Genomic DNA, 23870 nt, shown 5'->3' with positions numbered 1-23870 from the left:
TGGGTCTCTGTGTGAGTCTGTGGGTCTCTGTGTGAGTCTGTGGGTCTCTGTGTGAGTCTGTGGGTCTCTGTGTGAGTTTGTGGGTCTCTGAGTCTCTGTGTGAGTCTATGGGTCTCTATGTGAGTATATGGGTCTCTGCGTGAGTCTGTGGGTCTCTGTGTGAGTCTATGGGTCTCTGTGTGAGTCTATGGGTCTCTGTTTGAGTCTATGGGTCTCTGTGTGAGTCTATGGGTCTCTGTGTGAGTTTATGGGTCTCTGCTTGAGTCTATGGGTCTCTGCGTGAGTATATGGGTCTCTGTGTGAGTCTATGGGTCTCTGTGTGAGTCTATGTGTCTCTGTGTGAGTCTATGGGTCTCTGTGTGAGTCTACGGGTCTATGTGTGAGTCTGTGGGTCTCTGTGTGAGTATATGGGTCTCTGTGTGAGTCTATGGGTCTCTGTGTGAGTCGATGGGTCTCTGTGTGAGTCGATGGGTCTCTGTATGAGTCGATGGGTCTCTGTGTGAGTCTATGGGTCTCTGTGTGAGTCTATGGGTTCTCTGTGGGAGTCTATGGGTCTCTGTGTGAGTCTATGGGTCTCTGTGTGAGTCGATGGGTCACTGTGTGAGTCTATGGGTTCTCTGTGTGAGTCTATGGGTCTCTGTGTGAGTCTATGGGTCTCTGTGTGAGTCTATGGATCTCTATGTGAGTCTATGGGTTCTCTGTGTGAGTATATGGGTCTCTGTGTGAGTCTATGGGTCTCTGTGTGAGTCTATGGGTCTCTGTGTGAGTCTATGTGTCTCTATGTGAGTCTATGGGTCTCTATGTGAGTCTATGGGTTCTCTGTGTGAGTCTATGGGTTCTCTGTGTGAGTCTATGGGTCTCTGTGTGAGTCTATGGGTCTCTGTGTGAGTCTATGGGTCTCTGTGTGAGTCTGTGTCTCTATGTGAGTCTATGGGTCTCTGTGTGAGTCGATGGGTCTCTGTCTGAGTCGATGGGTCTCTGTATGAGTCGATGGGTCTCTGTGTGAGTCTATGGGTCTCTGTGTGAGTCTATGGGCCTCTGTGTGAGTCTGTGGGTCTCTGTGTGAGTCTGTGGGTTTCTGGGTATCTGTGTGAGTCTGTGGGTCTCTGTGTGAGTCTGTGGGTCTCTGTGTGAGTCTGTGGGTCTCTGTGTGAGTCTATGGGTTTCTGTGTGAGTCTATGGGTCTCTGTGTGAGTCGATGGGTTCTCTGTGTGAGTCTATGGATCTCTGTGTGAGTCTATGGGTCTCTGTGTGAGTCTATGGGTCTCTGTGAGTCGATGGGTCTCTGTGTGAGGCTATGGGTCTCTGTGTGAGTTTATGGGTCTCTTTGTGAGTCGATGGGTCTCTTTGTGAGTCTATGGGTCTCTGTGTGAGTCTATGGGTCTCTGTGTGAGTCTATGAGTCTCAGCGTGAGTCTATGGGTCTCTGCGTGAGTCTATGGGTCTCTGTGCGAGTCTATGGGTCTCTGTGCGAGTCTATGGGTATCTGTGTGAGTCTATGGGCCTCTGTGTGAGTCTGTGGGTCTCTGTGTGAGTTTGTGGGTCTCTGGGTATCTGTGTGAGTCTGTGGGTCTCTGTGTGAGTCTGTGGGTCTCTGTGTGAGTCTGTGGGTCTCTGTGTGAGTCTGTGGGTCTCTGTGTGAGTCTGTGGGTCTCTGTGTGAGTCTGTGGGTCTCTGTGTGAGTCTATGGGTCTCTCCGTGAGTCTATGGGTCTCTGTGTGAGTATATGGGTCTCTGCGTGAGTCTATGGGTCTCTGTGTGAGTCTATGGGTCTCTGTGTGAGTCTATGTGTCTCTGTGTGAGTATATGGGTCTCTGCGTGAGTCTGTGGGTCTCTGTGTGAGTATATGGGTCTCTGCGTGAGTCTGTGGGTCTCTGTGTGAGTATATGGGTCTCTGCGTGAGTCTATGTGTCTCTGTGTGAGTCTGTGGGTCTCTGTGTGAGTCTATGGGTCTCTGTGTGAGTCTATGGGTCTCTGTGTGAGTCTATGTGTCTCTGTGTGAGTCTATGGGTCTCTGTGTGAGTCTATGTGTCTCTGTGTGAGTCTACGGGTCTCTGTGTGAGTCTATGGGTCTCTGTGTGAGTCTACGGGTCTCTGTGTGAGTATATGGGTCTCTGTGTGAGTCTATGGGTCTCTGTGTGAGTCTATGGGTCTCTGTGTGAGTCTATGGGTCTCTGTGTGAGTCTATGGGTCTTTGTGTGAGTCTATGGGCCTCTGTGTGAGTCTGTGGGTCTCTGTGTGAGTTTGTGGGTCTCTGGGTATCTGTGTGAGTCTGTGGGTCTCTGTGTGAGTCTGTGGGTCTCTGTGTGAGTCTGTGGGTCTCTGTGTGAGTCTGTGGGTCTCTGTGTGAGTCTGTGGGTCTCTGTGTGAGTCTGTGGGTCTCTGTGTGAGTCTATGGGTCTCTCCGTGAGTCTATGGGTCTCTGTGTGAGTATATGGGTCTCTGCGTGAGTCTATGGGTCTCTGTGTGAGTCTATGGGTCTCTGTGTGAGTCTATGTGTCTCTGTGTGAGTATATGGGTCTCTGCGTGAGTCTGTGGGTCTCTGTGTGAGTATATGGGTCTCTGCGTGAGTCTGTGGGTCTCTGTGTGAGTATATGGGTCTCTGCGTGAGTCTATGTGTCTCTGTGTGAGTCTGTGGGTCTCTGTGTGAGTCTATGGGTCTCTGTGTGAGTCTATGGGTCTCTGTGTGAGTCTATGTGTCTCTGTGTGAGTCTATGGGTCTCTGTGTGAGTCTATGTGTCTCTGTGTGAGTCTACGGGTCTCTGTGTGAGTCTATGGGTCTCTGTGTGAGTCTACGGGTCTCTGTGTGAGTATATGGGTCTCTGTGTGAGTCTATGGGTCTCTGTGTGAGTCTATGGGTCTCTGTGTGAGTCTATGGGTCTCTGTGTGAGTCTATGGGTCTTTGTGTGAGTCTATGGGTCTCTGTGTGAGTCTATGGGTCTCTGTTTGAGTCTATGGGTCTCTGTGTGAGTCTATGGGTCTCTGTGTGAGTCTATGGGTCTCTGTGTGAGTATATGGGTCTCTGTGTGAGTCTATGGGTCTCTGTGTGAGTCTATGGGTCTCTGTGTGAGTCTATGGGTCTCTGTGTGAGTCTATGGGTCTCTGTGTGAGTCTACGGGTCTATGTGTGAGTCTGTGGGTCTCTGTTTGAGTATATGGGTCTCTGTGTGAGTCTATGGGTCTCTGCGTGAGTATATGGGTCTCTGTGTGAGTCTATGGGTCTCTGTGTGAGTCTATGGGTCTCTGTGTGAGTCTATGGGTCTCTGAGTGAGTCTATGGGTCTCTGTGTGAGTCTATGAGTCTCTGTGTGAGTCTATGGGTCTCTGTGTGAGTCTATGGGTCTCTGTGTGAGTCTATGGGTCTCTGTGTGAGTCTATGGGTCTCTGTGTGAGTCTATGGGTCTCTGAGTGAGTCTATGGGTCTCTGTGTGAGTCTATGGGTCTCTGTGTGAGTCTATGGGTCTCTGCGTGAGTATATGGGTCTCTGTGTGAGTCTATGGGTCTCTGTGTGAGTCTATGGGTCTCTGTGTGAGTCTATGGGTCTCTGAGTGAGTCTATGGGTCTCTGTGTGAGTCTATGAGTCTCTGTGTGAGTCTATGGGTCTCTGTGTGAGTCTATGGGTCTCTGTGTGAGTCTATGGGTCTCTGTGTGAGTCTATGGGTCTCTGTGTGAGTCTATGGGTCTCTGAGTGAGTCTATGGGTCTCTGTGTGAGTCTATGGGTCTCTGTGTGAGTCTATGGGTCTCTGCGTGAGTATATGGGTCTCTGTGTGAGTATATGGGTCTCTGTGTGAGTCTATGGGTCTCTAGATGCACCACGGTGGAGAGATCTTGACTCCCTGGTCTGCTTTACAGGAGGTTGTGGGTTCAATACCGACCCTGACGCCCGCTGTATATTTGGAGTCTGCCCGTCTCTCGCCCTCTCTCTCCCCGTGGTCGTGTGGATTTTTCTCAGCGTCTCCCCTCCGCCTTTTCCCCGCCGCATTTAGAATCAACACGGCGCGTTCAGGGCTGTTTGGCCGCGATAAATATTCACGTAATGATAAGCCCCTGCGCTGAGCAATCATTTGCGATAGTCCAAGGTCACTTCTGAAAAAGACCCGTACCGCAGCTCAGCGGCACCTTCCCATGGTAAAATGAATCTAGTGATGTTTCTCTATTCGGTGACGTTATCCCACCCTCGCGTGACCCCACTCGGCGTGCCCTCCCGTTCGACCGCGTGCCTCTGACATTCATCGCCCACGCGCGACGCCGCCGCCGCCGCCACTGTGGGAACGTGCCAGCCCGCGCGGGGAAAAAGTCGCGTCTTTATCATCCGTTCAACGACTGTACAAACTTTCTCCGCTTCGCGGAGGGATCCCACGCGTTGACCTCTGACCGCGAGGGCGCAGACGATCGATTTCAGAAATCGATCGTCTGACTCCCTCCCAAAGTCGGGCAGTCCCCTCTCCCGGGGTTGTACTTTGGTGGAGGCATTCAAACCGTGCCACGGCAAGCGCCGACTGCTGATTCATCAGCCGATGCCGACCCTTGACCCCCCCAAAGGTTTTGGGGATCTGTCTGTGAGTCTGGAGGGGTTTCTCTGGGGGTCTTTGTGGGTCTTGGGGTGTGTAAACCTGTGGGTTTCTCTGGATTTGGGGGCCTTTCTGTGAGTCTTGGGGTCTCTCTGTGAGTCTTGGGGTCTCGCTATGAACCTGGCAGTCTCTGTGGGGGTCTGTCTTGTGAGTCTGCGGGTCTCTGTGGATCTGTGGGTCTCTATGTGAGTCTGTGAGTCTCTATGAGAGTCTGTGGGTCTCTATGTGAGTCTGTGGGTCTCGATGTGAGTCTGCGGGTCGCTATGTGAGTCTGTGGGTCTGTATGTGAGTCTGTGGGTCTCTGTGTGAGTCTGTGGGTCTGTATGTGAGTCTGCGGGTCGCTATGTGAGTCTGTGGGTCTGTATGTGAGTCTGTGGGTCTCTATGTGAGTCTGTGGGTCTCTATGTGAGTCTGCGGGTCGCTATGTGAGTCTGTGGGTCTGTATGTGAGTCTGTGGGTCTCTGTGTGAGTCTGTGGGTCTCTATGTGAGTCTGTGGGTCTCTATGTGAGTCTGTGGGTCTCTATGTGAGTCTGTGGGTCTCTGTGTGAGTCTGTGGGTCTCTATGTGAGTCTGTGGGTCTCTGTGTGAGTCTGTGGGTCTCTGTGTGAGTCTGAGGGTCTCTATGTGAGTCTGTGGGTCTCTATGTGAGTCTGTGGGTCTCTGTGGGTCTGTGGGTCTCTATGTGAGTCTGTGGGTCTCTATGTGAGTCTGTGGGTCTCTATGAGAGTCTCTGGGTCTCTCTGGGTCTGTGGGTCTCTATGTGAGTCTGTGGGTCTCTATGTGAGTCTGCGGGTCGCTATGTGAGTCTGTGGGTCTCTATGTGAGTCTGTGGGTCTCTATGAGAGTCTGTGGGTCTCTATGTGAGCCTGTGGGTCTCTATGTGAGTCTGTGGGTCTCTATGAGAGTCTGTGGGTCGCTATGTGAGTCTGTGGGTCTCTATGTGAGTCTGTGGGTCGCTATGTGAGTCTGTGGGTCGCTATGTGAGTCTGTGGGTCTCTATGTGAGTCTGTGGGTCTCTATGTGAGTCTGTGGGTCTCTATGTGAGCCTGTGGGTCTCTATGTGAGTCTGTGGGTCTCTATGAGAGTCTCTGGGTCTCTGTGGGTCTGAGGGTCTCTATGTGAGTCTGTGGGTCTCTTGTGGGTCTGAGGGTCTCTCTGTGGATCTGTGGGTCTCTATGTGAGTCTGTGGGTCTCTATGTGAGTCTGCGGGTCGCTATGTGAGTCTGTGGGTCTGTATGTGAGTCTGTAGGTCTCTATGTGAGTTTGTTGGTCTCTATCAGAGTCTGTGGCTCTCTGTGTGAGTCTGTGGGTCTGTATGTGAGTCTGTGGGTCTCTATGAGAGTCTGTGGGTCTCTATGTGAGTCAGTGGGTCTCTATGTGCGTCTGTGGGTCTCTGTGGGTCTCTGTGTGAGTCTGTGGGTCTTTGTGAGTCTGGGTTTCTATGCGAGTCTGTGGGTCTCTATGCGAGTCTGTGGGTCTCTATGAGAGTCTGTGGGTCTCTATGTGAGTCAGTGGTTCTCTGTGTGAGTCTGTGGGTCTCTATGAGAGTCTGTGGGTCTCTATGTGAGTCAGTGGTTCTCTGTGTGAGTCTATGGGTCTCTGTGTGAATTTGTTGGTTTCTGTGAGAGTTTGTGGGTCTCTGTGAGAGTTTGTGGGTCTCTGTGTGAGTCTGTGGGTCTCTGAGAGTATGTGGGTCTCTATGAGAGTCTGTGGGTCTCTGTGATAGTCTCTGGGTCTCTGTGTGAGTCTGTGGGTCTCTATGAGAGTCTGTGGCTCTCTGTGTGAGTCTGTGTGTCTCTATGTGAGCTTGTTGGTCTCTATGTGAGTCTGTGGCAACACTCATCGAGTGTACAGGCTCCTTGCCAAGCACACTAAGCCACCGGCGTGCTTACAGCAAAAAATCATTTAATAAATCTGCGTGAAGCTTCGAGTGTGACCCACAGCGCGGTGCCGGCCACCCACGCCCTCGTGTGCCGTGGCGATCGGAAGATTCGCCCCAACAATCTGTTAATGCTACACGGGGGATATTTTGGCGGGGCGGGGGGTGGGGCTTAGTAATGAATTTCCAGCTTTTTGGTTCTTTCGGTAAAGTCACGTAGAAGGGAAGTAATAAAATAATACAAATTAAACATAATAAAATAATTCTCACGACGTTTCGGCCACAACGCAAGCAGCCGTCCTCAGGTGAAGAACAGGTCTGTGCCCAGCTGTTGATTGTGGTTGCGTTGCCCCCTGCTACACTCGGCGTGCCCCCCCGCCCGGCTCTCAGCCCGGCACGGCGTCACTGCTGTTGGCGAGCTTCTCAGATGGGGGACCAGACCGGGCGCATTCCATGCCATCTGGTCAAGGGCCATTGTGAAATGAGCCTTATGCCTGGGCGAGGCTCTGCTGTAAGCGGAGCGATGGCAGGGGTGTTGTGATGGTAGGGGTGGTGCGATGGTAGGGGTGGTGTGATGGTAGGGGTGGTGTGGTGGTAGGGGTGGTGCGGTGGTAGGGGTGGTGTGGTGGTAGGGGTGGTGCGGTGGTAGGGGTGGTGTGGTGGTAGGGGTGGTGCGATGGTAGGGGTGGTGCGATGGTAGGGGTGGTGTGGTGGTAGGGGTGGTGTGATGGTAGGGGTGGTGCGATGGTAGGGGTGGTGCGGTGGTAGGGGTGGTGCGGTGGTAGGGGTGGTGCGGTGGTAGGGGTGGTGCGGTGGTAGGGGTGGTGCGGTGGTAGGGGTGGTGCGGTGGTAGGGGTGGTGCGATGGTAGGGGTGGTGTGATGGTAGGGGTGGTGCGATGGTAGGGGCGGTGTGATGGTAGGGGTGGTGCGATTGTAGGGGCGGTGTGATGGTAGGGGTGGTGCGATGGTAGGGGTGGTGTGGATGGCAGGGGTGGTGTGGTGATAGGGGTGGTGTGGATGGTAGGGGTGGTGTGATGGTAGGGGTGGTGTGGATGGTAGGGGTGGTGTGATGGTAGGGGTGGTGCGGGTGGCAGGGGTGGTGCGGGTGGCAGGGGTGGTGCGATGGTAGGGGTGGTGTGGATGGCAGGGGTGGTGTGGTGATAGGGGTGGTGTGGATGGTAGGGGTGGTGTGATGGTAGGGGTGGTGTGGATGGTAGGGGTGGTGTGGTGATAGGGGTGGTGTGGTGGTAGGGGTGGTGTGATGGTAGGGGTGGTGTGGATGGTAGGGGTGGTGTGGTGATAGGGGTGGTGTGGATGGTAGGGGTGGTGTGATGGTAGGGGTGGTGTGGATGGTAGGGGTGGTGTGGTGATAGGGGTGGTGTGATGGTAGGGGTGGTGTGGATGGTAGGGGTGGTGTGGTGATAGGGGTGGTGTGATGGTAGGGGTGGTGTGGATGGTAGGGGTGGTGTGGTGATAGGGGTGGTGTGGATGGTAGGGGTGGTGTGGTGGTAGGGGTGGTGTGGTGGTAGGGGTGGTGTGGTGGTAGGGGTGGTGTGATGGTAGGGGTGGTGTGGATGGTAGGGGTGGTGTGGTGATAGGGGTGGTGTGGTGGTAGGGGTGGTGTGATGGTAGGGGTGGTGCGCTGGCACTGAGTGTTGAGCTGCTTCGCAGGGAGGTGACGAGTGCTCCGTTGCCCAGGAATCTCCGCCAGCCTGGCCCCACCCCCCGCGCGACCGTCTTCAGAATAACTAAATAAGTAAGCGCACACCTTGACTTAAAGCTTTCGTGACTGCAGGAATTCATATTATTGGTTCTTTCGGTAAAAGTCACGTAAATAGAAAACCAAAGAATCTAAACTAAAAGTGGAAAAAAACCCGCGACGTTTCGATCGCGACACAAGCGCCCTGATGAAGGCTGCTTGTGCTGCGATCGAAACGCCGTGGTTATTTTTTTTTTTCTATTTACGCGACTTTTACCGAGTGAACCAAGAATATGAGTATTATGAATATTTGTAACTCCACGCGGCGCGCTTTTTGTGAAATTGGAACGGGCGCGTGGGAAACCGTCGTGCAAGCGGTCAAGGCGGCGCAGCCACAGTTGCCCAAGCTCTGTCGGCCTACGTTGGGGTCGTTTGTCCAACGCCGTTGAACGAGCATTTGGAGATGCGGGGAGGAAACCGGAGTGCGCGGAGAAAACCCGCCACGCGAGTTGGGGGGCGGGGTGGGGGACGTGGTGGGGGGCGTGGGGGGCGGGGTGGGGGGGTGTGGGGGGCGGGGTGGGGGGCGGGGTGGGGGGCGTGGGGGGCGGGGTGGGGGGTGGGTGTGGGGGGCGGGGTGGGGGACGTGGTGGGGGGCATGGGGGGCGGGGTGGGGGGCGTGGGGGGCGTGGGGGGCGGGGTGGGGGGCGTGGGGGGCGGGGTGGGGGGCGGGGTGGGGGGCGGGGTGGGGGGCGTGGGGGGCGGGGTGGGGGGCGTGGGGGGCGGGGTGGGGGGCGTGGGGGGCGGGGTGGGGGGCGTGGGAGGCTAAACAAAGGAATCTTGGCGGTAGCTCTGTGAGATCCGCTTCTGTGCGCCGTTTCACTCATAAGACGGGGGGAGGGGGGGGGATTGAGTAGCATTTGACCCTACGGTTGACCCTGCGGTTGACCCTGTGGGTGAGTAGAGGTTGACCCAGCGGTTGACCCTCTGAGTGAGTTGCGGTTGACCCTGTGGGTGAGTAGCGATTGACCCTGTGGGTGAGTAGCGGTTGACCCTGCGTTTGACCCTGTGGGTGAGTATCGATTGACCCTGCGGTTGACCCTGCGGTTGACCCTGTGGGTGAGTAGCCGTTGACCCTGCGGTTGACCCTCTGAGTGAGTTGCGATTGACCCTGTGGGTGAGTAGCGGTTGACCCAGCGGTTGACCCTGCGGTTGACCCAGCGGTTGACCCTGTGGGTGAGTAGCGGTTGACCCTGCACTTGACCCAGTGGTTGACCCTGTGGGTGAGTAGCGGTTGACCCTGCGGTTGACCCAGCGGTTAACTCTATGGGTGAGTAGCGGTTGACCCTGCGGTTGACCCTCTGAGTGAGTAGCGGTTGACCCTGTGGGTGAGTAGCGATTGACCCTGCGGTTGACCCGGTGTTGCCCCCAGGTCCACCTGCAGACGCAGCAGGAGGTGCGGATGCGCATGAGCTCCATGGCGGTGCACGTGGTGAGGACGCAGGGCGTGCTGGCTCTCTACAACGGACTGAGTGCGTCGCTGTGCCGCCAGGTACCACCGGCTCACCGCTGCCGTGACTCCAAATCCTGACCCTGAACTTTGACCCTGAATCTTGACCCTGAATCGTGACCCTGAATTGTGACCCCGGAATCGTGACCCCGAATCGTGACCCCGAATTTTGACCTTGAATCGTGACCCTGACCCTGAACCTTGACCCTGAACCTTGACCCTGAACCTTGACCCTGAACCTTGACTCTGAATCGTGACCCTGAATCGTGACCCTGAATCGTGACCCTGAATCCTGCCCTTGAATCCTGACCTTCGAATCGTCCGATCGAACTATAGCCATCCCACGCCCCCCCTCCCCGGCCGGCCCCCCATTTTGCCCATCATCTCTACCCCCCCCCCTCCCGCCCCTCGGCGCGGGTCCTGCCCATCCGCACGTGGCCCACCAACCCCGGCTCGCTGCGCCGGGGTGACGCCCACCCCCGCCGGTTGCGTAACCGTTGCGTAATCGACCGCCACTGGAACACGACCGCCGATGTCGCGAGACGGTGACGGGGGGGGGGCCCACCCAGGGGGGGCCCACCCACCCCACCGCCCCCTTGGCTGTCGGCCAAAGGGGGTGGTGTGGGGTGGGGTGGAGGGTTGTGGTGGGTTGTGGCGTGCGTCCGTAATTAATGAAGTGGTTTGGTGGCGGAGTTGGGGGGTTATGATGGGGGGAAGTTTGTTGGCACCGGGTCGAGGAGAGAGGGAGTGCCGGGGATTAGCCCCGCGGGGATTTCGCGCGAGCACGGGGACGCTCAGCCGCGTGGTGCGAGATGTTAACTACCTCGCCTGGTGTGCAGGAGGTCGTGGGTTCGATCCCGACCCCTGACGCCTGCTGCTGTAAATTTGGAGTTTGCGTGTCTCTCTCTCTCATCATCATCATCATCACGGTGGCTAGGAGATGTTGACTACCTCGCCTGGTGTACAGGAGGTCGTGGGTTCGATCCCGACCCCTGACGCCTGCTGCTGTATATTTGGAGTTTGCGTCTCTCTCTCTCCGTGGTCGCGTGGGTTTTTCTCCCGGTCCTCCGGTTTTTCCCCTCCACATTTAGAATCAACGTCACGCGTCCAGTATTTGGCTGCGATAAATTTCCACGCGATGACAATGGCACTTCGATGAGTTGCCATTTGTGACCAGGTCGCTTCTGAAAAAATTAACCCGTAAAAACAAAGTTTTTCACTATAAATCCTTTATATGCGTGGTGGCTAGAGTCCTCTCGTCCTCTGGCTTGAGATGGCTGCCACCTATGGATCAGATGATTGCCTGCCACCATTAAGCAATTGGTAATTAAATATAAAAAAAAAATTCCTAAAAAGTGTAAAATTTTGGAAAAAAATTTTCACGAAAATTAATTGTCACGCACAACGAGTCTGTGTGCAAAATGTCAGCTCGATTGGATAACGGGAAGTGGGTTAAAAAACGACCGAAAGATTTGCACGGTCGTAAGCGCGCAAGCAAGCAAGCAAGTGAACTTAATATAAAGGATTTAAAAATAGCTACATAGCTCAGTGGGCTTTACCTGGTAAAATCTAAAAAATAGTTTCGTTTTAGTGTGGTGTGTTCTAACCACTACACCACCACCGCTCCCCTCCCCCCATGTCCATTATTGTGGGGAGCGGGAGTGGAGCTGAGTCACCGGGTTCGTAGCACGAGTTCGATTCCCGCTCACGGCCAACATCGCGGATGATTATTTGAACCGGTCCCTGCGCTTCCCCCGAGGTCGGATTCGGCCTCAATTGAGTACCTGGTGCGGTGGGTAAAACGTCGTCAGTGGGGAGACAAAGGCGGCCGGGCATGATTTTGGCCAGCCACCCCGTCGTGTCCCTTCGTAGGTGCCCGCTGATCGTGGAACAGCACTCGCCCCGACAGTCAGTTGAGGCTACACGGGGGACCTTTGTCTCTGTGCGCGCAGCTCACCTACTCGCTGGCCAGGTTCGCGATCTACGAGCGAGCGCGCGAGTTCGTGGGGAGGGACGGTCGGAACCCCCCCTTCCACACCAAGGTGTTCATCGGCGCCCTCGGGGGTGAGAGCGCCACTCGCCAAACTCGCCAACTGCTCACTCGCTCGCTCACTCGCTCGCCTGCCCGCTCACTCGCTCACTCACTCACTCGCGTGCCCGCTCACTCGGCCGCCCGCCCGGCCGCCCGCCCGCCCGCTCACCCACCCACTCACTCGCTCGCTCACTCACTCACTCGCTCGCCTGCCCGCTCACTCGCTCACTCACTCACTTGCGTGCCCGCTCACTCGGCCGCCCGCCCGCCTGCTCACCCACCCACTCACTCGCTCGCTCACTCACTCACTTGCTCGCTCGCTCGGCCGCCCCGCCCGCTCACTCACCCACCCATTCGCTCGCTCACTCACTCACTCACGTGCCCGCTCACTCGGCCGCCCGCCCGCTCACTCACCCACCCATTCGCTCGCTCACTCGCCTGCCCGCTCGCTCGCCTGCCCGCTCGCTTGCTCCCTCGCCTGCCCGCTCACTCGTCCGCCAGCCCGTTCACTCACCCACCCGCTAACTCGCTCACTCACTCACTCACTCACTTGCCCGCTCACTTGTCTACTCCCTCACCTGCTCACCTACCCGCTCACTCGCCCGCCCGCTCACTCACCCGCCCGCTCACTCGCCCGCCCGCTCACTCACTCGCCCGCTCACTTGTCCACTCTCTCACCCGCTCACCTACCCGCTCACCCACCCGCTCACCTACCCGCTCACCTACCCGCTCACTCGCCCGCCCGCTCACTCGCCCGCCTGCTCACTCGCCCGCCTGCTCACTCGCTCGCCCGCTCACTCGTCCACTCCCTCACCCGCTCACCCACCCGCTCACCCACCTGCTCACTCACCCACTCACCAAACTCACCTTCCCACTCAACTGCTCACCCACCCACTCGCTCAACTCATCCTCCCGATCACCCGCTCAACTCATCCGCTCGCTCACCCAATCACCAAACTCACCCACTCACTCACCCCCTCACCCACCAACTCACACAGCCACACACCCACTCACTCACCCAGCCACTCGCTCGCCCACTCATTTGCTAGCTCGCTCACCAAACTCACTCACCCACCCACCCACCAGCTCACTCACTCACTCACTCACCCGCTCGCTCACCTGCTCGCTCACTTATTCACCCACCCTCACTCATTCACTCACCAAACTCACTCACCCTCTCGCTCACCCTGCTGCTGTGGCTCGTGTGTCCGCACTGCAGGCTTCAGTGGGGGCCTCATCGGCACGCCGGCTGACTTGGTGAACGTACGGTGAGTCCACAGCCTTGGCTCGGGGTGAGCGAGGGGGCGGCTAAACGAGCGAGTGGGCGAGTGAGTGGGCGAGTGAGCGGGCGAGTGAGTGGGCGAGTGAGTGGGTGAGTGGGCGAGTGAGCGAGCGAGTGAGTGGGTGAGCGGGCGAGTGAGTGGGCGAGTGAACGAGCGAGTGAGTGGGTAAGTGGGCGAGTGAGCGAGCGAGTGAGTGGGTGAGTGGACGAGTGAGCGAGCGGGTGAGTGGGCGAGTGAGTGGGTGAGTGGGCGAGTGAGCGAGCGGGTGAGTGGGCGAGTGGGCGAGCGGGTGAGCGGGCGGGCGGGCGAGCAAGCGAGCGAGTGGGCGAGCGGGTGAGGGGTTGAGTGGATGAGTGTGTTTGTGGGTGGAGGAGTGAGTGGGTGGGTGAGTGAGTGATTGGTTATGTGGGCGAGTGGATGAATGAGTGGGTCGGTGGGTGAGTGAGTAAGCGGGTGAGCGGCTGAGTGAATGGGTGATTTCGTAAGTGAGAGGTTTCATGAGTGGGTGAGCAAGTAGGTTGGTGAGCGAGTGAGTGCGTGAGTGAGTAGGTTGGTGACCGAGTGAGTAGGTGGGTAAGCGAGTAGGTTGGTGAGCGAGTGAGCGAGGGAGTAGGTGAGCGAATAGGTTGGTAAGCGAGTGCTTGAGTGAAAAGTTTGGTGTGCGAGTAGGGTGGTGAGCGAGTGAGTCAGTGGGTGAGCGAATAGGTTGGTGAGCGAGTGACTGGGTGAGCGAGTAAGTTGATGTGTGGGAGAGTAGGTTGCTGAGTGAGTGGGTGAGCGAGTGAGTGGGTGACAGTAGGTTGGTGGGGTGTTTCACTCGGCTGTGTATGGGGGAGCGGTAGTGCAGTGGTCACCGCACTGTGCTGCAGACACGGTGGCCCCAATCGGATTCCCACTCACGGCCAACATCGGTGGGCATTTTCTTAACCATTCCCTGGGCTTCATGGGTGCTGGTCGTGAACGGGCACTTGCCCCAGCAGCCTGTGCAGGCTACATGGGGGACCTTTGTCTGTATCTGTGTGCGTCTGTGTGTGCATCTGCAGGATGCAGAATGACATCAAACTGCCACTTGACCAGCGACGCAAGTAAGTTCTGACCCTTGACCCCCCCCCCCTCCACCTTTGACCTCCTGGGTAGGGGCATTATTCATTTTTCATAATTAAGCTCTTGAGGTTTGCAATGGCGCGTGACCAGTCCATGCCTATCCCGAGGTGTTCCACCAACCCCTCACTCTCACAGTGCTAGCTGCCACCACCACCACCGTGATAATCACCACGATCACTGCCGGTATTATCGCCATCACCACCATGGCCAACACCTCATCACGATTATAATCATCAGCAATACCAGCATCATCATCATGATCATTATCACGACCACCACCATCATACTCACCACTCTCACCACTATCACCATTCTAGATTTGAAGCTTTCGTGACTGCAAGGATTCATATTCTTAGGTTTTTTCGGTAAAGTCACGTAGGCTGATACAGCTGTCGTGGTTGTGACGGTTCCACCTGAAGACTGAAGCTTGTGTTGCCTCCGAAACGTCGTGATTTTTATTTTATTTTACTTTTATTAATTTTAATGTTTTTCCTACGTGACTTTACCGGAAAAAACCTAAGAACACTATCACCATCACCACCTGAACCGTCACCACCACCATCATCCACCACCGCCGCCACCGCTGCCGAAAGCCCATGGCAGTTATTGCCATGGGTTTGGCCCGATACAATTTCTCGACGGTCGGTGCGAGATCACGTTTCGCGACGTGACGATCGTTGCCCGCGAACCTCGCGATCGCGTGTCGCGAATGATTAGATTGTTGCTGCCGCTGCTGCTGCTGTTGTTGTTGTTTTCCGTGCCCTAACCGAAATCTGTCCCGGCATGAATAGCGGTCCGCTCGGAGGTTCTCTCTACGGGGGCGGGGGGGGGGACCCTTTCTCCAGTGCCGAGTTGCTTCGAACGATAATGAAAAGTCTTGAACTCCTCTTGAAGATGTCCGCAGGAATCAAGTTGATGCCGCCTATCGCACGGCACCGAGTTTGCTTTTGTGCGGTGACCTACGACACGACGAGCGGTGGTTGGGGGGGGGGGACACGTGCGTGCCATTGGACCTCCCGATAACAACAAACAACTCGGTCCGTAAATGGGAGTGACGTCCAGAAGCACAAACGCCGCCCGCTGCCGTGGGCTCCCGATTTACCCGTCGCGTCCGTTCGCGTGTCACCGACCGTCAGAGGTCGGTGACCATCAGAGGGTGGTCCCCCCCCACCCCCACCCCCTCCTCCCCCCTCATCCACCCCCCCCCACCCCCCCCCCCCCCCCCCGAGCGAGCAGAGCTTCGTGGAAACGCGGCACGCGGCGAACCCGGGGACCTCGCCGGTGATGAGCACCACATGGCCACCTCTGATACCGACGCCGCCTCTGTCAGCAGTCGGTGACGATGATGGCGGCGGTGGTGGCGGTGGTGGTGGCGATAGCGGTTGTAGTGGTATCAGTGGGTGGTAGTGGCGGTGGTGGTGGCAGTTGTAGTGGTATCAGTGGGTGGCGGCGGTGGTGGTGATGGCGGTGGTGGTATCAGTGGTCGTGGTGGTCGTGGTGGTAGTGGCGGTGGTGGTGATGGCGGTTGTAGTGGTATCAGTGGGTGGCGGCGGTGACGGTGGCGGTGGCGACGTTTTGCCGCGTGAGTCCAGCCGGCGTCGGCACGGCGTGTGGGAGCCATGTGGTTTTAATTGCCGAGGTTACGCAGCGTCCAGTACAGCCGTTCCCCCCCCAACTCCCCGCCCTCTCCTCTCGCCGTGTAACACTGCGAGGTTTCACAACGCCGCTCTGTCTCTCTCTCTCTCGCTCTCTCTGCGCGAGAAGTGTTTCTGTGGCCTTTTGTCGTGGTGGGAGCTGCGGTTGACGCGCCCCTCACAGCTGCTGACAACCAGTCCTGGGCCCCCCCCACTCCCCAGGTCGGCTCGGCCTCAAAACGAGTATCCGGTGTGGCGCGTAGTGCATCAGCACGGCCCCAAACCGTCGGTAACGGGCTGTGCGTGTGTTGCCCGTCTGCGTGTCTCTCTTACAGCTACAAGCACGCCATCGATGGCATGTACCGGGTGGCCAAAGAAGGTGAGCCCTACGGTGGCCACCGATCGGCACGCCACGCCACGCACGCGCAAGCACAAAGACAAAGATCCCCCGTGTATAGCCTTTAACAGACTGTCGGGGCAAGTGCTGTTAGCGAGTAGCACCTATGAAGGCCGGAACGGTACACGAAGGGGGGGGCGGGTGGCCAGCACCACGCCCCCTCCGCCTTTGTCCGCACGAGTTCGATTCCCGCTCACGGCCAACACCGGTGACGATTATCTGAACAGGTCCTTGGGCCTACCTCTAGGTCGACTCGGCCTCAAGTGAGTACCTGGTGCGGCGTGTAAACATCGCCACTGGGGAGACAAAGGCGGTTGGGCGTGGTGCTGGCTACTCACCCCCATCATGTGCCGTGCCGGCCTTCATAGGTGCTCTCTCACAGCACTTGCCCCAATATCCTGTTAAGGCTATACGGGGGATCTTTGCCTTTGTTTTGCCCTCCCCCTGTCTCTGCGTCTTGTGACCCCGTGACCCCGTGACCCCATGACCCCGTGACCCCGTGACCCCGTGTCTTTATGACTCGATGTCCCCGTGTCTCCAAGTCTGTGACCCTGTGTCCCCATGTCCCCTTGTCTCTATGTCCCCTTGTCTCCACGTCTGACCACATGTCTCCACGTCTCCATGTCCCCCCCCCTCCCGTGTCCTTGTGTCTCTGTATACCCCCATGTCTCCACGTCTGACCCTGTGTCCCCATATCCCCGTGTCCCTTTATCTTCACGTCTTACCACGTGTCTTCACGTCTTACCACGTGTCTTCACGTCTGACCACGTGTCTCCACGTCTCCGTGTGTCCCCCCTGTGTCCTTGTGTCTCCGTATACCCCCACGTCTCCACGTCTGACCCCGTGTCCCCATATCCCCGTGTCCCTTTATCTTCACGTCTAACCCCGTGTCTCCGTGTCCCCCCACGTGTCTCCACGTCTCCGTGTCCCCGTGTCCCCCCCCCCCCCCCCCCGTGTCCTTGTGTCTCCGTATACCTCCACGTCTCCACGTCTGACCCCGTGTCTCCGTGTCTCCCCACGTGTCCCCCCACGCGTCTCCCCGGCAGAGGGCATCAGGAAGCTGTTCAACGGCGCCACGATGGCAGCGAGCCGCGGGGCGCTGGTCACGGTGGGACAGGTACGGCCACTACCGCGATTCTGCGTGCGTGCGTCTGTGCGTGCGTCTGTGCGTCTGTGCGTGTATCTGTGCGTGTATCTGGACGGGGAACGGAAGTGTAGCGGTTAGCGTCACCGCCCTACGAAGCCGGCGACCCGGGTTCGATTACCCGCTCGTGACCGATAACAGCGGCGATTATTTGAACTGATCCTCGGCCCGCCCTCGGTGAGCTCTCTTGCAGCATCTGTGGGAGACACAAGCGTGGTCCAGGCGTTGTTGTGCACTCGGTCCACCCACCTCACGTGTCGTGCCGGCCTCCATAGGTCCCTGCCCCAACAGTCCCGTCAAGGCCATTGCTTGAGGATCATCGTCCCTGTGTGTGTGCGTGCGTGTGTGTGTGTGCGCGTGTGTGTGTGTGTGCGTGCCGGCGTGCCTGTGCGTGTGCGTGCGTGTGTGCGTGTGCGTGTGTGCGCGTGTGCGTGCGTGTGTATGTGCGCGTGCGTAGCTCTCGTGCTATGACCAGGCCAAGCAGCTGGTGTTGGCGACGGGGCTCATGGGAGACAACATCACAACGCACTTCCTCGCCAGCTTCCTCGCGGTGAGTCTCCCTGCCGCCCTCCCCTCCGATCTCTCCCTCCCCTCCGATCTCTCCCTCCCCTCCCATCTCTCCCTCCCCTCCCATCTCTCCCTCCCCTCCGATCTCTCCCTCCCCTCCGATCTCTCCCTCCCCTCCGATCTCTCCCTCCCCTCCGATCTCTCCCTCCCCTCCGATCTCTCCCTCCCCTCCGATCTCTCCCTCCCCTCCCATCTCTCCCTCCCCTCCCATCTCTCCCTCCCCTCCGATCTCTCCCTCCCCTCCCATCTCTCCCTCCCCTCCGATCTCTCCCTCCCCTCCGATCTCTCCCTCCCCTCCGATCTCCCCCCCCCCCCCATCTCTCCCTCCCCTCCGATCTCTCCCTCCCCTCCCATCTCTCCCTCCCCTCCGATCTCTCCCTCCCCTCCCATCTCTCCCTCCCCTCCGATCTCTCCCTCCCCTCCGATCTCTCCCTCCCCTCCGATCTCCCCCCCCCCCCCATCTTTCCCTCCCCTCCGATCTCTCCCTCCCCTCCGATCTCTCCCTCCCCTCCGATCTCTCCCTCCCCTCCGATCCCTCCCTCCCCTCCGATCTCTCTCTCCCCTCCGATCTCTCTCTCCCCTCCGATCTCTCCCTCCCCTCCGATCTCTCCCTCCCCTCCGATCTCTCCCTCCCCTCCAATCTCTCTCTCCCCTCCGATCTCTCCCTCCCCTCCGATCTCTCCCTCCCCTCCGATCTCTCCCTCCCCTCCCATCTCTCCCTCCCCTCCCATCTCTCCCTCCCCTCCCATCTCTCCCTCCCCTCCGATCTCTCCCTCCCCTCCGGTCTCTCCCTCCCCTCCCATCTCTCCCTCCCCTCCCATCTCTCCCTCCCCTCCGATCTCTCCCTCCCCTCCGATCTCTCCCTCCCCTCCGATCTCTCCCTCCCCTCCCATCTCTCTCTCCCCTCCCATCTCTCCCTCCCCTCCGATCTCTCCCTCCCCTCCGATCTCTCCCTCCCCTCCCATCTCTCCCTCCCCTCCCATCTCTCCCTCCTCTCCCATCTCTCCCTCCTCTCCCATCTCTCCCTCCCCTCCGATCTCTCCCTCCCCTCCGATCTCTCCCTCCCCTCCCATCTCTCCCTCCCCTCCGATCTCTCCCTCCCCTCCGATCTCTCCCTCCCCTCCCATCTCTCCCTCCCCTCCCATCTCTCCCTCCCCTCCGATCTCTCCCTCCCCTCCCATCTCTCCCTCCCCTCCCATCTCTCCCTCCCCTCCGATCTCTCTCTCCCCTCCGATCTCTCCCTCCCCTCCCATCTCTCCCTCCCCTCCCATCTCTCCCTCCCCTCCGATCTCTCCTTCCCCTCCGATCTCTCCCTCCCCTCCGATCTCTCCTTCCCCTCCGATCTCTCCCTCCCCTCCGATCTCTCCCTCCCCTCCCATCTCTCCCTCCCCTCCGATCTCTCCCTCCCCTCCGAGCTCTCCCTCCCCTCCGATCTCTCCCTCCCCTCCAATCTCTCCTCCCCTCCGATCTCTCCCTCCCCTCCGAGCTCTCCCTTCCCTCCGATCTCTCCCTCCCCTCCCATCTCTCTCTCCCCTCCCATTTCTCCCTCCCCGCCGCGCTCTTCCCTCTGCGCTCTCTGTCACGTAAACAAACAACGACTCCTCCTGCGAGTGCCTGATTTCAGCAGCATTGGTTCAAAAAAAGCAACAGCAAAAAAAACCACCAAACTGGACACGGTGTTTTGACATTCCGTGTCTCGTCAGCAGAGTCAGGCTTTGGTTGAACCAACGATGGTGACGCGCCCAATATTTGACTGCAAGGACCACCGCCACCAACCCACCACCACCACCACCACAGAACCACCACCCCACCACCAGCCCATTACCACCACCACCGCACTTCCATCATCACTACCACCACCCCACCACCGCACAACCACCACCACCCCACCACTATCGCCCCACCACCACTGCACCAGCACTACCACCACCACCCCACCACTACCACCCCACCACCACTGCACCAGCACTACCACCACCACCACCCCACCACTATCGCCCCACCACCACTGCACCAGCACTACCACCACCACCCCACCACTACCACCCCACCACCACTGCACCAGCACTACCACCACCACCACCCCACCACTATCACCCCACCACCACTGCACCAGCACTACCACCACCACCCCACCACTACCACCCCACCACCACTGCACCAGTACTACCACCACCACTCGACCACTACCACCGCACTACCACCATCATCTCACAACCACCCAACCACCACCCCCCTCCCCACCCCGGACAACATCGGTGGTGAATACCGGAACTTGTCCCGGGCCTCCGCTAGGTCAACTCAGCCTTCAACGAGCAGCCGGTCCCATACGTGTGCTGGCCTTCGTAGTCGCTACTCGCTCACGGCGCTTGCCCCCCCCCCTCCCCCCGCAGCCTGTGCAGGCTACACGGGGGATCTTTACCTCTGTGTGTGTGTGTGCGTGCGTGTGTGTGTGCGCGTGTGTGTGTGCGCGTGTGTGTGTGCGCGTGTGTGTGTGTGTGTGTGCGTCCGTGCGTGCGTGTGTGCATGCGCGCGTGCGCGTGTGTGCGTGTGTGCATGTGTGCGTGTGTGCGTGCGTGTGTGCGTGTGCGTGCGTGTGTGTGCTTGTGTGCGTGTGCGTGTGTGCGTGCGTGTGTGTGCGTGCCACAGGGGGGCTGTGCGACTGCGCTGTGCCAGCCGTTCGATGTGCTCAAGACGCGGCTGATGAACTCGCACGGGGAGTACCGGGTGAGTGTGTCACGGTGCCACGCGCGCTGCACTGACGGACACAACAATGCACACACGGTGGACACACGATGGACACGCCGATTGACACGCCGATGGACACGCCAATGGACACGCAGATTGACGCACTAAAACTGAAAAGATTTTTTATTGTACCAGGTAAGGCCCACTTAGTTATGTAGCTCTTTTTCAGAGCCGACCTGGCCACAGATGATAGCTTGACAAAGTGGCTTATCACGTGGAATTTTATAGCTTAGATGAGAATATTCTAAACGCACATTTCTCAATGTGGAGGGAAAAAACCGGAGGAACCTGAGAAAAATCCACGCGACCACGGGGAGAGAGAGACGGAGAGACACGCAAACTGCAAATATACAGCAGCAGGCGTCAGGGTTGGGATCGAACCCACGACTTCCTGTATACCAGGCGAGGTAGTTAGCATCTCCTAGCCACCGTGATGATGATGATGAGAGAGACACGCAAACTCCAAATATACAGCAGCAGGCGTCAGGGACGGGATCAAACCCACGACCTCCTGTGTACCAGGCGAGGTCGTTAACATCTCACCACGGTTTGCGAGATACTGCAGGGAAACGTTTAAAATGATTGATTGAGAGAGAGAGAGACACAGAGAGACACACAGAGAGCGACAGAGAGAGAGAGAGAGAGCGGTGATTGACAAAGTTCAATGGCCTTGAGCTGCAGCCGAGTTTGGGCTCGTAAAGGTCACACTTTGAGTCTCGTGTTTGCAGCGAGGTGTTTTTTTACAAGGCTATGAAGTAATAGCTGTGAAGCAGATCTTGCCTTATCAGTTGTATGTCATCCAATCTCGAGCCTGCGGCTGTAGAGAATTGCCTCGTTGCCACGGAGTTGAACGTCAGAATGGTCCTGGGCTCGACACGATATGATCACGATTATTAGTATTATGATGATTCGCACAGATTGGGAATGGAACAGCACCGAGGGGGGGGGGGGGGGGCACCTTGCGCCGAGTGGAGCGCGGTCGGAGCGGGGTGGGTCTCTTTGCTCAGTGCCGCGCACCGCACCCTGCCGACCGAACCCCTTCGCGAACCGCCCCGTCGTCGCTTCGTGAGCCGCGTTCCGGGCTGCTTGCGCTCTGTCGCGTTTGTCGCGACGGAGCGCAAGACTCGGGTAGGCCGGACCGGGGGACGCGACGGGTACGGCGCGATCAATCGACGCCTTCGCCAGGTCCGGTCGGCGCCCTGGCTCGGAGGGGGAAAACATTTGCGGGTGGATCGGGTGCGGCGGTTGCAGGCTCCAGGTTTTTTTTAATTTGTAAATCCGTCTATGGAGCCTCGGCACCACACTGGATGATCCCACCGTGTCCGTCCTGTGCTCGCCCGAGCTGCACTGTCTTCACGTTGCCGAACGAATGCGTGTTAAGGTCCCCACGATACCTCGCCGATTTCACCACCACCGCCACCTTCACCGCCACCTTTGCCACCTTTGCCACCACCGCCACCACCGTGACTACCGCCGCCACTACCTTTGCCATCACCGCCGCCACCGCCACTGCCGCCACCACCGCCACCGCCACCGCCACTTCCACCACCGCCACTGCCGCCACCACCGCCGCCGCCACCGCCACCACCGCCGCCACTGTCACCACCACCACCACCGCCACTACCACCACCACCGCCACTGCCGCCACCATCACCACCGTCACCGCCACTACCACCACCGCCATTGCCGCCACCACCGCCGCCGCCACCGCCACCACCGCCGCCACTGTCACCACCACCGCCACCGCCACCACCACCGCCACTGCCGCCACCACTGCCGCCGCCACCGCCACCGCCGCCACCGCCACTGCCGCCACTACCACCACCACCACCGCCACTGCCGCCACCACCGCCGCCACCCGCCGCCGCCACTGCCGCCACCACCGCCGCCACCGCCGCCGCCACCACCGCCACTGTCACCACCACTGCCGCCGCCACCGCCACCACCACCGCTACTGCCGCCACTGTCACCACCACCACCGCCGTCACCGCCGTCACCGCCGCCACCGCCACCACCGCCACTGTCACCACCGCCACCGCCGCCACTACCACCACCACTGTCACCACCGCCACAACCACCGCCACTGTCACCACGGCCACCGCCGCCACTACCACCAACCCTGTCACCACCGCCACTACCACCGCCACTGTCACCACCGCCACCGCCGCCACTACCACCAACCCTGTCACCACCGCCACCACCGCCGCCACAACCACCGCCACCACCGCCACCGCCGCCACTGTCACCACCGCCGCCACCACCGTCACCACCGCCGCCTCCCTGCTCTCTTCAAGTCCTTGACGTAGTGAAGTGTGGTGGATGCCGGCTGTTGTTGTCCGTGTGTGTGTGTGTGTGCGTGTGCATGCGTGTCCGGCAAAACAACCTCCTACCTCCTCGCGGTGCCGGACGGGCAACACTGTCGTGGGCAGTGCTGTGGGGGGAGGGCCAATGCCCATTGGCCTCTCCCCTCATGGCGTCTGTGACCACCACAGTGGCTAAACGGGGGCTCTGGACGGGTGCGAGGGGCTGGTAACCCCTCCACCTTCAATTAACCACCACTAAACTACGAATTAAACATAAACCTGTAATTAATAAGCTTGTGCCGGAGGCCCCGGGGGGTCAGGCTTTTATGACGTCTCCTGGCCAAACCCCATTTGGCGGAGCCAGGAGATTGAATTTTAACCCTCGGGGCTCCTCCAGAAACAACGAAAAACCATTGCGGATGGCCACGTGGAATGTTCGAACGCTCACTGCGGAGGAGAGGCTGCCACTCCTCTGTCGGGAGCTGGACCGGTACCGCCTGGATCTCTGTGGCATTCAAGAGGTCCGGTGGACCGGTTCTGGCTCCTGCCACCATGAGGGGTGGACAGTCCTCTACTCGGGGCAGGAGACTGCCAAACAACAGGGTGTGGCTCTTCTTCTGAACAAAAGAATGAAGGGGGCGTGGGAGCGTGGCGGTGAGGTGTGGGAAGCTGTAAGCCCCAGGATACTTTGGGCTCGCCTTCCCATCAACCAGAGGCGAGGAGTGGTGGTCGTGGTTACTTATGCCCCCACCGAAGACGAACATCCGTGGAGGGATGCAGGCAAAGCCGATGAGTCGGATGCTTTCTATGACCTCCTGTCACAGGTGCTGGCTAAAGTGGCCACTCGGGACAGAGTCATCTTGTTGGGTGACTTCAATGCCCGAGTTGGTCATGATGCTGGCACCTGGTCTGGAGTGATTGGAAGGCATGGGCCAGATCAGCTCAATAATAACGGTAGGAGGCTGCTAGATTTTTGTGCAGCCCATGGGCTTGTAATTACCA

At 58.5% G+C, this 23870-nt stretch overlaps 1 protein-coding gene across 1 annotated transcript in view; it reads left to right on the top strand.

Annotated features, from left to right (window-relative positions):
* The window catches only part of SLC25A10 (solute carrier family 25 member 10), a 42835-nt gene that overhangs the window by 9299 nt on the left and 9666 nt on the right, over window positions 1-23870 (top strand). Inside the window, exons 2-9 of the mRNA XM_078880552.1 lie at window positions 9579-9698; window positions 11609-11720; window positions 12908-12956; window positions 14015-14056; window positions 16045-16088; window positions 17153-17223; window positions 17708-17800; window positions 20467-20544. Coding sequence (XP_078736678.1) covers window positions 9579-9698; window positions 11609-11720; window positions 12908-12956; window positions 14015-14056; window positions 16045-16088; window positions 17153-17223; window positions 17708-17800; window positions 20467-20544 — 609 coding nt within the window. The remainder of the gene's footprint in view (window positions 1-9578; window positions 9699-11608; window positions 11721-12907; window positions 12957-14014; window positions 14057-16044; window positions 16089-17152; window positions 17224-17707; window positions 17801-20466; window positions 20545-23870) is intronic.

The sequence above is a fragment of the Lampetra fluviatilis genome, chromosome 58 (genome assembly GCF_964198595.1).
Source record: "Lampetra fluviatilis chromosome 58, kcLamFluv1.1, whole genome shotgun sequence".
Taxonomy (NCBI): domain Eukaryota; kingdom Metazoa; phylum Chordata; class Hyperoartia; order Petromyzontiformes; family Petromyzontidae; genus Lampetra; species Lampetra fluviatilis.
This window is presented reverse-complemented; position numbering and strand designations above follow the sequence as displayed.